Source organism: Lepidochelys kempii, chromosome 19 (genome assembly GCF_965140265.1).
Source record: "Lepidochelys kempii isolate rLepKem1 chromosome 19, rLepKem1.hap2, whole genome shotgun sequence".
Taxonomy (NCBI): Eukaryota; Metazoa; Chordata; order Testudines; family Cheloniidae; genus Lepidochelys; species Lepidochelys kempii.
The window spans coordinates 19869355-19882426 of NC_133274.1; the positions used below are offsets into that span (position 1 = coordinate 19869355).

At 43.2% G+C, this 13072-nt stretch overlaps 1 protein-coding gene across 4 annotated transcripts in view; it reads right to left on the bottom strand.

The window, feature by feature from the left end:
* ZMPSTE24 (zinc metallopeptidase STE24) overlaps positions 1–13072 on the bottom strand; it is a 119778-nt gene that overhangs the window by 89554 nt on the left and 17152 nt on the right. For all 4 annotated transcript variants that reach the window (XM_073317423.1, XM_073317424.1, XM_073317425.1 and 1 more), the window contains exon 3: positions 11412–11498. In XM_073317423.1, coding sequence (XP_073173524.1) covers positions 11412–11498 — 87 coding nt within the window. The remainder of the gene's footprint in view (positions 1–11411; positions 11499–13072) is intronic.

Below are 13072 nucleotides of genomic sequence, written 5' to 3' on the forward strand. Positions count from 1 at the left end.
TCACTCGGTATCACGGAGGAGTGTCTGTGGTATGTTGTTGGTACCAATGGTTGTGAAGGTGCACAGAGCTCCCTAGATGGGAGCTGTGTCACATCTGTTACTGAAGGTTTACTGGGTGCCACTCCTTTAGAAGCAATACAGTATTTGTCTCCGTTTCTTAGGGCGTGGCACCGCTACCTCACAGCCTGAGCCCTTGGCGTCTCAAGGCAGTGCGGCTGAGCTCACAGTGGAGGCACCCTGATGCTTCAGAGCGGTCGGTAGCAAGGTAGTCGATCACGCTGGGAAACCACTCTGGCTGGGCAACTACTCAGACTGTGGGCTTGGAGCCCTTTTTCTCAAGCCTTTACAGAGGGAAATCTGCTTTTTCCCCCCCTGCAACTTTACCCACTTTGAAGTTGAAAGTTCCAGGGAGGATCTGGAGGCAGCATCATAGTCCTTTGGAGGCTGAAGTGCCTTCTCCATAAGGAGGAGTTTTAACTACAGCTCCTGGTTCTTGCAAGACCTCAGCTTTACCTGGTGTCAGAGGGAGGACTTCTGCATGATATGGGACTCTCTCAGGCACCAGACACAGTGAGAGTGTCTGTCCACTGCTGGAATAGACTCCTTGCAGGAGAGGCAACTCAAAGCTAGGTAAGCCAGGGAGGGGGAGGAGGGGCTATCACCCTCTAGCAGCGAGGAGTGCAGAAGAAAGATGTTCAGTCCTCTTTTCTCTCACCATTTTTTTTTTTTTTAAAGTAAGAGAAGTTAGAACATCTCCTAATGCCCCTAAGGGGATGGGCAGATGGGCGTTCCCTCCCAAAAGGGTGGGAAACGTAAAGTTATTTTCTTTTTCATTTTTTTTAAAAAACCTTAACAGGGTAAACAAACTAACTATTAAGAACAAAAAGAACTAAAACCAACTATTTATACTAATGATGCAGAGAACAAAGAGAACTGCTCACTCCATTCCAGGCCAAAGGCCAGGGAGAAGGAACTGAGTGCGGTTTGCCTGCATAGTGCTAAATAGCCCTGAGTCAGACAATGGGGGAGGGAGAGTGCAGTTGAATGGACACTGCTAACTAAAATCCCCGGTTAGAGGCACAAGGACACAGATACACCTACAAAAAGAAAAGGAGTACTTGTGGCATCTTAGAGACTAACAAATTTGAGCATAAGCTTTTGTGAGTTACAGCTCACTTCATCAGATGCATTCAGTGGAAAATACAATGGGGAGATTTATATACATAGAGAATATGAAACAATGGGTGTTACCATATACACTGTAACGAGAGTGATCACTTAATGTGAAAAGAAAAGGAGTACTTGTGGCACCTTAGAGACTAACCAATTTATTGGAGCATGAGCTTTCGTGAGCTACAGCTCACTTCATCGGATGCTCACGAAAGCTCATGCTCAAATAAATTGGTTAGTCTCCAAGGTGCCACAAGTACTCCTTTTCTTTTTGCAAATACAGACTAACACGGCTGTTACTCTGAAACCTGTCACTTAAGGTGAGCTATTACCAGCAGGAGGGGGGACGGGGACCTTTTGTAGTGATAATCGAGGTGGGACATTTCTGGCAGTTGACAAGAACCTCTGAGGAACAGTGGGGGGTGGAGGGGGGGAAAATAAACATGGGGAAGCAGTTTTACTTTGTGTAATGACCCATCCACTCCCAGTCTTTATTCAAGCCTAAGTTAATTGTATCCAGTTTGCAAATTAATTCCAATTCAGCAGTCTCTCATTGGAGTCTGTTTTTGAAGTTTTTTTGTTGAAGAATTGAAACTTTTAGGTCTGTAATCGAGTGACCAAAAAGATTGAAGTGTTCTCCAACTGGTTTTTGAATGTTATAATTCTTGACATCTGATTTGTGTCCATTTATTCTTTTACGTAGAGACTGTCCAGTTTGACCAATGTACATGGCAGAGGGGGATTGCTGGCACATGATTGCATATATCACATTAGTAGATGTGCAGGTGAACGAGCCTCTGATAGTGTGTCTAATGTGATTAGGCCCTATGATGGTGTCCCCTGAATAGATATGTGAACACAGTTGGCAACGGGCTTTGTTGCAAGGATAGGTTCCTGGGTTAGTGGTTCTGTGGTGTGGTGTGTGGTTGCTGGTGAGTATTTGCTTCAGGATGGGGGGCTGTCTGTAAGCAAGGACTGGCCTGTCTCCCAAGATTTGTGAGTGATGGGTCGTCCTTCAGGATAGGTTGTAGATCCTTGATGATGTGTTGGAGAGGTTTTAGTTGGGGGCTGAAGGTGATGGCTAGTGGCGTTCTGTTATTTTCTTTGTTAGGCCTGTCCTGTAGTAGGTAACTTCTGGGTATACTTCTGGCTCTGTCAATCTGTTTCTTTACTTCAGCAGGTGGGTACTGTAGTTGTAAGAATGCTTGATAGAGATCTTGCAGGTGTTTGTCTGTCTGAGGGGTTGGAGCAAATGTGGTTGTATCGTAGAGCTTGGCTGTAGACAATGGATCGTGTGGTGTGGTCTGGATGAAAGCTGGAGGCATGTAGGTAAGAATAGCGGTCAGTAGGTTTCCGGTATAGGGTGGTGTTTATGTGACCATCGCTTATTAGTACCGCAGTGTCCAGGAAGTGGATCTCTTGTGTGAACTGGTCCAGGTTGAGGTTAATGGTGGGATGCAAATTGTTGAAATCATGGTGGAATTCTCAAGGGCTTCTTTTCCATGGGTCCAGATGATGAAGATGTCATCAATCTAGCGCAAGCAGAGTAGGGGCATTAGGGGACGAGAGCTGAGGTGGAGCACCCATAGAGACACTGCTCGAAGAACCACCCCAGCGATGGATCCGGCTGGAAATATTTCTGTGCCTGCGGGTCCAGTGAGGCTGCATTGAACGGATAATATTTTTTTCCTGGTTCTAATCTGTGATCTGCATCTCTCTGGCCCCAATCCATTCACGGCTCTCATGGAAATGGAGACCATAACTTCCTTAAAAAGGAAAGCGGCAAGGAGTTCTTCTCCAGAAGTGATCTTAGGAGGAGGCAGCAACAGAGAGCTCTGACTCTTTCCTATTCTTTGACGACTCTCGGAGAAGTAGACAGCCTGATTGGTTGTAGTAACACATGACACGTCCTGAGATGCAGTACTCACCTCAACTGTCAACAGAGCTGTAGTCAGGTCTGCCTGATGAACTACTGCTTTAATAGTAATACTATGCAGAGCTGTACTAGTTAATGAACTCTCATCAGCTCTTTTAATTGGATCCTTAGACTCCTGCAGACCCAAGAGTCTGGCTTCATAATAAGAGTCTGTCCCTGTAAGTCCTCCTCTCTTTGTAATAAGGCCGACACCGAGGGGCGCAACCAAATCTTTCTGAAACAGGATAGTTCTGGGAACAGAGTCTTTCACTGAACCAAACCTCTTCTTCTCTTCCGCATCCTTAACTCTAAGATTCTGCGCTTGACAAAGAAGCTGAATCTCACTTCTTTCCGGCTGAATTGTTTGGAGCCAAAGCTCAGAGGAGCTACCACTGCTGTCAGAGTTTCCTGCAATAAAATTGCTGGGAGCCTGTTTTGTCTCTCTTTCTACACCCCTGTAGTAAACAATGAGCAGTGTGGACATTTTAGAGCGAGGATGACGTTCCCTAAAACATTCCAAGCATCTGGCATGTGCATCGGATACTGGGAATTATGCCAGGCATGAGACATGTCTTTTGAAACAAGACTTCTTAGCCATCTGATCTGACATGTTATCCTTTAGCGATCTCAACTTAAAACTATAACACTATACAAACTATCCAGCTACTATGTTTCTGTAAGGACCATACAACAAGAATGTAATCATTCAGCTGATGGCGGATGAAAGAACTGAGGTGCTGGAGCACCACACTCCCTTTAAACCCATGCCCTTGAATGTCTAGAGTTCGGGGGAAGGGCACATTGCTAGTAGACTTTTACCATTCAGGCTGCACTGGTTGGAGCACCCCATGAATAGGAATATGCAGAGGACACTCAAAGGAGAAAGTTTAAGTATATTACATCAACACTATTACATTTATCAATTAAACTTGTAATCGCATCAAATAAAGATACCAAGTTAGTTTGACAGGATTTATTTTCCATAAACCCACATTGATAAAGAATTAATGCCAGTCAATCAAGTTGTACATCAGCCACTCCATTACCTTGGAATCATAGCAATGTAGGTCAGGAAGGGACTCCCTTGTGCTAAGGGAGGTCCAACTACACTTAGACCATCTTTACATTTGTATTCCCGCTCTCTGGTCCCTCAAGGACACCCACTCCTCCCTCCCTCCTGGCCAGGGTTTTTCCAGGCTGAGCTGTTCTCTGCCTACACTGTGGAATCCCCAGCAAGCCAGACTGCCTAAACAGGCCAGCATCTGTACGTTACTTTCTCTCCTCAGGCTAGAAATAGGGTAATTGCCAGCAGTTACAAGTTACCACACAGCTCTTTATAACCAACCACATATATTCTTAAGGTGAAAGCATTACAGAGAAAACATTATAAACAATAAAAGAACACACATGCATGTTAAAAAGCTTACCAGAGGTCACCCCCAACTCCAACTTTGGGCTCTGGCAGATGTCAGTCTTTTAAAATCCACAACTGGGTTTTCCGCATGATTACAAGTTCATAACTGTCTCAGATTCAGAACCAGAACAACCATGACTAATTCAGTCTCTTCTTTTTACAGCTTGAGCCTTCGATCTTGGCCTCATGTAGCATGTGATCAGCAGACAATGGCACACTCCTCAGTGCAGAACTTCAAAAGGCTAAATTTTTGCATTCACCTTAACACTTTTTTTCCTGAAGTCCATGCTTGACTGCACATTGTCTAATACAGTACCTTGAACCCTCAAGTCTCATATCTGTCACATTACATACAATCCCAGCCCACAATAATACATTTAACACAATGGACCTCAAAAACACAAATTTAATTCAAGGTCTCAAAAGGGCATTTCAGGAAATTTGCCGTATCTGTCACAACTGGAATTCCACAACCTCTCTTGGAAGTCTATTCCAGAATTTAACGACTTGTATATTTAGACCGTTTTCACGAATATCTAACAAATCTCCTCTGCTTCAGATTAAGCTGATTACTTTTTATTCTACCTTCAGCGGACACAGAGAACTATTGGTCACAATCCGCTTTATAACAGCTCTTTATAACAGCCCAAAAGGGCCATAATGACAGGATTCATATTAGAGAGACAAGGTGGGTGATAGGTTTCAGAGTAGCAGCCATGTTAGTCTCTATCCACAAAAAGAAAAGGGGTACTTGTGGCACCTTAGACACTAACAAATTTATCTGAGCATAAGCTTTCGTGAGTTACAGCTTAGTCTCTAAGGAGCCACAAGTACTCCTTTTCTTTTTAAGGTGGGTGATGTAATATATTTTATTGGACCAGCTTCCATTGGTGAGAGAGACAAGCTTTCAAGCTTACAGACCTGAAGAAGAGTTCTGCATAAGCTCAGAAGCTTCTCTCTCTCTCACCAACAGAAGTAAGAAGAGCAACAACAATATTGCATACAAAAATGGAGGATTCAGCCCAGAGTGACCATCACACCAGAGCACTATTTTCAGGATTCATATTCCTAGCATAATGTCATCATTACACCAGGGAACTAGTACTACCAGCACAATGAGACTAATATAGCAGCATGTCAAAAATTCACGGTACAAGCACTCTGGGATCCACACAGCAGGATAGCAGTGTCACAGTGCACACTCTCTCAGTATAGTGGGGATACACTCAGGGATTGAGGGCAATGGTTCAGCTAAACACAAGGGCTCATGCAAACAGCTTTACTAGCAGCAGGATCTGCACTATTGGCCCAGTAGAAGTTGCATATCAAGGTATTAATTCACAATCCCAGTCCAATAGGATCCAGGCACCAGGCCTTTAGTACAAGAATTTGTACTCCCTGAATAGTGAGATGGGGTTACAGGAGAAAAAGCCCTCAACGATCATCCCGGCTCGATCTCTCCCCCTGCCATTGCAGGGCTGATCCTTACGGTATGTTTTGTCCAGTCTCCTTTTAAAAGTCTCAAGACTTGGTTTCTTCTAGCACTTCCCTTGGGAGATTATTCCACAGCCTAAGGCAGAGATTGCATTGCCAGGAAGATTTCTCCTAATAGCCTTGAGTTTCCCCCTCCCTGCTCCATCCCCTCCCCTTCACTCCCTGGCCTTCCCCCTTCCCCACTGCCTCCACCCTTGCAGGAGAGGAGGGAGAGAGTGTGAGAAGGACAGAGCCCACTTTTCCCCCAGGCAGAGCACAGCAGCTCCATGCTTGCAAAAATTGGGGGATGGGCGGGGGAAGCAGTGTCTGACTCAGCATGCACCCCACACACACCACGCCTTGCCTCTGTTTGAGGAGCCAATGACCCCCTGCTGCCCCCCAAACTGCACCCATGGACTCCCCTTCTCCTCTCTCAACACTGCGGTGGGCATCCCCACCCATCTTCAGCATGAGCTGGGCTTCCTCTGCCTGCAATGGGACTCACCTGCTGCTTGCGGAGCCAGGCTGAGCTCCAGCCACACAGGGAGCTCGCCCATGAGATGCAGGTAGGAGGCGGAGCAGCCCCAGGTGATATGGGGCTGATGAGGAGGAGGAGAACACAGTACCTCTCTGGAGCAGAGCGAATCCAGCACTACCTATCCTTGCCCACCAAGGTGGTTTATTTTGTTAAAAAGTGGGGTGGTCATGGCCCCAGCCCCTCTGCTCTAAGGTCAGAAGGGACCATCATGATCATCTAGTCTGACCTCCTGCACATTGCAGATCACAGAATCTCACCCACCCATTCCTGTAATAGACCCCTAACCTCTGACTGAGCTACTGAAGTCCTCAAATAATGAATTAAAGAATTCAAGTAACGGAGAACCTGCAATTGACACTAGGTTCAACCTTCAAGTGACCCATGCCCCATGCTCTGGAGAAAGGTGAAAAACCCCAGGGTCTCTACCATCTGAACCGGGGGAAAATTCCTTCCCTACCCCAAATATGGAGATCAATTGGACCCTGAGTACATGGGCAAGACCCACCAGCCAGACACATGGGAAAGAATTCTCTTTACTAACTCAGAGCCCTCCCTATCTAATGTACCATCATCAGTCATTGTAGATATTTGCTACTAGCAGTGGCAGATGGGCTGAATGCCATAGTAAGTAGTCTTATCGTACCATCCCCCCCATAAACTTATCAAGCTGAGTCTTGAAGCCAGTCAGATTTTTTGCTCCCACTGCTCCCCCTGGAAAACCGTTCTAGAACTTCACTCCTCTGATGGTTAGAAACCTTTGTCTAATTTCAAGCGTAAACTTGTAGATGGCCAGTTTATATCCATTTGTTCTTCTGTTAATGTTAGCGTTTAAATTACTCCTCTCCCTCCCAGGTATTTATCCCTATGATGTATTTAGGAAGACCAATCACATCTCCCCTCAGCCTTCTTTTGGTTAGGTTAAACAAGGTAACCTCTTTGACTCTCCTCTTATAAGATACATTTTCCATTCCTCGGATCATCCTAGTAGCCCATTATAAGCTCTCCTTACCCACTAAGTAGAGGGCCTACGCTTTATTTTGTCACTGTCTTGCTCCTAATCTATTTATGGAACAACTTCTTATTGCCTTTTGTGCCCCTTGCATGGTTGTAATGCATTTTGAGCCTTTGTTTTTCTGATTTTGTCCCTACATCCTTGTGCTATTCTTTTTACTTCTCTTTAGCAATTTGTTCATGTTACTGCTTTTTGTAGGATTCCTTTTTGATTTTCAGGTAATTAAAGAGCTGTTAATGGTCTCTTCCTAGTCTTCCTATCTTTCCTTTGCATCAGGATAGTTTACTGCTGTGCCTTTAATACAGTCTCCTTGAGAAACTGCTAGCTATCCTGAACTCCTTTTCCCCTTACATTTTCTTTCAATAGGTCCTTATCTACCCATTCTCTGAGTTTATTAAAATTTGCTTTTTAGAAGTCTAGTGTCCTTATTCTGCTGCTCTCATGCCTTTTCCTTAAAATCATGATCACTTTCACCCAAATTGCCTTTAACCTTCAGATTTGCAATCAATTCCTCCTCATTAGTCAGAATCAAATCTCAAATAGCTGTCCCCCTGGTTACTTCACCTTCTGAAAAAAAAAACTTGTCCCCAATGCATGCTAAGAACTTATTAGACATTTTGTGTTTTGCCTTATTCCTTTTCCAACAGATGCCTGGATACTAAAGTCTCCCTTTACTACTAAGTTTTACATTTTGGATATTCCTGATATTTGTTCTAGACATGCCTCATCTAGCTCCTCCTCATGATTTGGTGGTCTATAGTGGACCCCTACCATGTCGTCCCCTTTTTTTCCTCCATTTATCCCCCCCAGCGATGTTAACTATCTGGCTCTCCCCTCCTTCTGGACATTTGAACAAGCATATATATTTTGATGTACAATGCAACACCTCCTCCCTTTATTCCCTGCCTGTCCTTCGTGAACAAGCTATACCACTCTATACTAATATTCCCGCTTTAATATTTATCCCATCAAGTCGCTATGATGACAATTAAGTACTAATATTTTCAGTTCTTCCTGTTTAATTCCTCCTACTCCTTGCATTTGTCTTGCCCAGGATCAATGGCAGACTGACAGGCCAATAATTACCTGTAGCATCCCGTTTACTCTTTTTAAATACTGGCACAACATTCACTTTCTTCCAGTCTTCTGGGACTTCCGCAGTGTTCAAAGACTTATTGAAAAAAAAACCGTCTAGAGAGCACTTCTACTAGTTCTTTTAAAACTCTTAGATTTAAGTATCAAGTGGAGTACCCCAAGGATCGGTCATGGGGCCGGTTTTGTTCCATATATTCATAAATGATCTGGAGAATGGGGTGGACTGCACCCTCAGCAAGTTTGCGGATGACACTAAACTGGGAGCAGAGGTAGATATGCTGGAGGGTAGGGATAGGATACAGAGAGACCTAGACAAATTGGAGGATTGGGCTAAAAGAAATCTGATGAGGTTCAACAAGGACAAGTGCAGAGTCCTGCACTTAGGACGAAATAATCCAATGCACCGCTACAGACTAGGGACTGAATGGCTCAGCAGCAGTTCTGCAAAAAAGGACCTACAGGTTACAGTGGACGAGAAGCTGGATAGGAGTCAACAGGCCAATGGCATTTTGGGATGTATAAATAGGGGCATTGCCAGCAGATCGAGGGACGTGATCGTTCCCTTCTATTCGACACTGGTGAGGCCTCATCTGGAGTACTGTGTCCAGTTTTGGGCCCCACACTACAAGAAGGAGGTGGAAAAATTGAAAAGAGTCCAGCGGAGGGCAACAAAAATGATTAGGGGTCTGGAACACATGACTTATGAAGAGAGGCTGAGGGAACTGGGATTGTGTAGTCTGTGGAAGAGAAGAATGAGGGGGGATTTGATAGCTGCTTTCAACTACCTGAAAGGGGGTTCCAAAGAGGATGGCTCTAGACTGTTCTCAGTGGTAGCAGATGACAGAACAAGGAGTAATGGTCTCAAGTTGCAGTGGGGGAGATTTAGGTTGGATATTAGGAAAAACTTTTTCACTAGGAGGGTGGTGAAACACTGGAATGTGTTACCTAGGGAGGTGGTGGAATCTCCTTCCCTAGAAGTTTTTAAGGTCAGGCTTGACAAAGCCCTAGCTGGGATGATTTAATTGGGGATCGGTCCTGCTTTGAGCAGGGGGTTGGACTAGATGACCTCCTGAGGTTCCTTCCAACCCTGATATTCTATGAATCTATGATTCTAAGTGATCTGGGCCTGATGATTTAAAAATGTCTGACTTCAGTAGCTGCTGTTAAACATCCTTCTGAGTTACTATAGGAATAGAAAGTGTGTGTCATCACCATCATGATATGGTGAGGTATCCATCACCACCCATGATATGGTGAGGTATTTTCCAAATACTGACCAGAAATTTTTTAAGTGTACACTGTTGCCTTTTCTTCATTATTACTGATTATTCTACCATTTCCATCTAGTAAAGGACCAATATCATAATAAGCATATTAGGATTAAAACAAATGCTAACAAACTTCTTATTGTCCTTAACTCTGCAGAATAGATTTTTCCTTGTGTCACTTTGCTTCCCTCATCAATTTTTTCCAATTCCTAGCTTCTGATTTATGTTCATTACTATCAACTTCCCTTTTCTTCCGTTTTTTGTCTGTTTTAATATCTTCTTTCACTTCCACTCTAAACCAGGTATGGCCTTCTTTCTTGATTGTGGGACTGTGGCTTAAAATGTTTCTTAACAAAAATGCTGAAGTTGCTGTTCAAGTAGGTCACGTTCAAACCAGCAATGCAAGAGGAAAGTCTCTTCTCCTATTCTGCACTCTCTGTTTACCAAAGCAGCAAGTTCTGTCTGATAAATCCTAAATGCTACAAAAACAAATCTTAACTATGGGCTTTATACAGAGCTCACAGAAGTCAAAGGGAGTCTTCCCATTTATTTCTATGGGTTTGGATCAGTTCTTATACTAAGAACTATTCAACAAAAGATAAGTTTTACATGGTGTTTAATTTTAGCAGTAAAAACTAAGACCTGGTCTACACTCTAAAAGTTAAGTTGACGTAACTATGGTGCTCAGGGTGTGGGGAAAAAAACAAACAACACTCCAAGTGCCCTAGATAAGCCAACCTACCTATGCAGGCAGAGCTACATTGATAGAACAATGCTTCCATTAACCTAGCTACCACCACTCGAGGAGGTGGAGTGCCTACAGTTATGGAACAACAGAAAGCATCTACCCTACAACTGTATTACTATAGTGCCCATAGTGTAGCAACAGACCATGCACAAAGGAGGTTGGGATCCATGACTACCATGGCCAGTGAAAAGAGAAGAACTGAGGGATGGGTAAGGAAAGGTAATTTATCTCCTCTGTGGTGGTTACATGGGATCTGCAAAGGCAATACAATGAGGGAGAAGGGAAAAAAGCTTTTCTTTCCATTTTAAAATTATTAATTGTAAGTAATTTTTCTTACTTGTCAGGGCTTTCAGCATTGAGAACACTAATTCATTCACCAAACAGATATCACCCAGGAAGCCTCACGCTTCATCCCCACATCTCTGATCTCGAAAGACCACATCTAGGAGTGAGCCCTCTTTGTGTCCATTCTGAGATTGCAAAAGGGTGCCACTAAAAATCTGATAACCATCTCAACTGACTTGTGTGATAAAAAGCTGTTTGATGGTCAGAGACCAGGCTGGATTTGAATTAGTGACCTAGTAACAAAAGGCTTCATATACGATTATGATTCCTCAGAACCATCCAGTTCACCATATCAGAAAATTAACTATAAATATATAATCCTTTATTTCTCTACAATACAGTACAATAAAAGTAAATGGGATCTTTAACATAAATTCTGTTATACACACAGTTTAGGAACCCACCATTTTCAGAAACAGTTAAAAATGCTTACCTCGTATTCTGGTTCAAAACCAGCACGATCAGAGATTTGTCCAGATACATTCCAAAGGAAAGGAATTCCTCCACAGAGAAGAATCATCTATAACAAAAAACATGTAATGGATTCAATTCACTCTGTGCTATCATGGAGTAAAAAAAGCCTGAAAAGGACAAGACCAATTTTGAAAAGTGACATGGAATTTTTTTTTTCATCCTTTTGCTTCTTTACAATATATAAAGAACACCTGCAAGGTTTTTTTAGCTTTTTAACTAAACCCCCTTTTTAACCTTAGACATCAGGAATAGCAAGTCAGACCTTCCTTGGTTTCACTTGGGAAATGTTGGTACATCTCAGGACATGGTTACTGTGGCCTCTACTACCTTAATTGAAGATTTGGGGGTACACCTTTAACAAAGGCTTCCTTATTTAGAAAGACAACCAGTGAAGTTAAATAGCTGATAAAAAACAAAAACAGACTTTCAAACAGTCAGACTTTTACTTCCTTCACTAGTGTGATATCACCTTGCGCTAGATCTCAAGTCATCAGAGCATCTTCCAGCCTGGATAGGATGTAATTTCTGATTTACAAAAACAAGCCGATTTATTTATTTATTTATTTATTTAAAGAAAAACCAACTTTCAGGTTGAAGTTTAGATATAATAAAAGATGGCAAAAGGACACAAGAAAAACTGTGTTCTGCTCTTGCAAGTTGCCTCTAACCTTTTGGCACCTCTAACACCTAGAATTTCAGTTATTGATGAACGGTCATAGAAAGACAAGTTGTTAACTCTCTTCGGTAAAAGATCATGAATAAAGCGAGTTGAAAGGGAAAAAACTAAAATCACTTACTGGTAATTCTGTTAGTTGCAGTCTCCTCTTCGATCATTCTACAACACAGAATTAATGGCCAGACAGTGCTGTAGTTTCACCTATTTGAAGAAAGGAGTCAAAGAGTTCTGAAATCCCATCTTGATTACATGAGTTTCAGCCAGAAAGCCTCCCTCTAGTCTAACTTCCAAAGTCAGTCTATAAGACACAAAGAGATATAATAGGCAAGCACCCTGTAAAGGGGTTGGGGGGAGGAGAAGAGGAAACTATGACAAGCAGATTACCAGTAAGTGATTTTCCTTTGTCATATGCCTCTCACTTCTCCCACCTACGAAAGTACATTACTGGACAGACAGTGTATGTAACAAGTAGTTGTCACAGGAGGTGAAGGGGGCCTACCCTACTGTGTTGCTAGCAGGGTCCTGGAGCCAAAAGACAGCCTGAGAAGCAAAGAGACCCAGTTAATGAGGAAGTATATCAAGAAGCAGGATGACCACCACATTGCCACCTTATTTACCTAGGAAATGAATGCTCACTGCCCATAAAGAGGAGGCTTTTCTAGCCAAGTAGCACCTGATAAATCCAAGCCAAGTCCACCAACCTGGTCATATACTGCAAGAATGCAGCCTAAAGCGCAAACTAATGCAGCCTAAAGCACAACACTGGCATTAGCTGCAGCCTTTAAACCCTCAAAACAGAGATAGCTGTTTTGACTTCCTAAATTCCTGAGAATTAAGATCGAACTTGAGAACACGCTTAACAAAACACAGCCTATTGTCCGAAGAGGGTAGCGGGTTCAGACAGATGAAGAACAATGGGTTCACTCACATGGAACTGGGTGTTC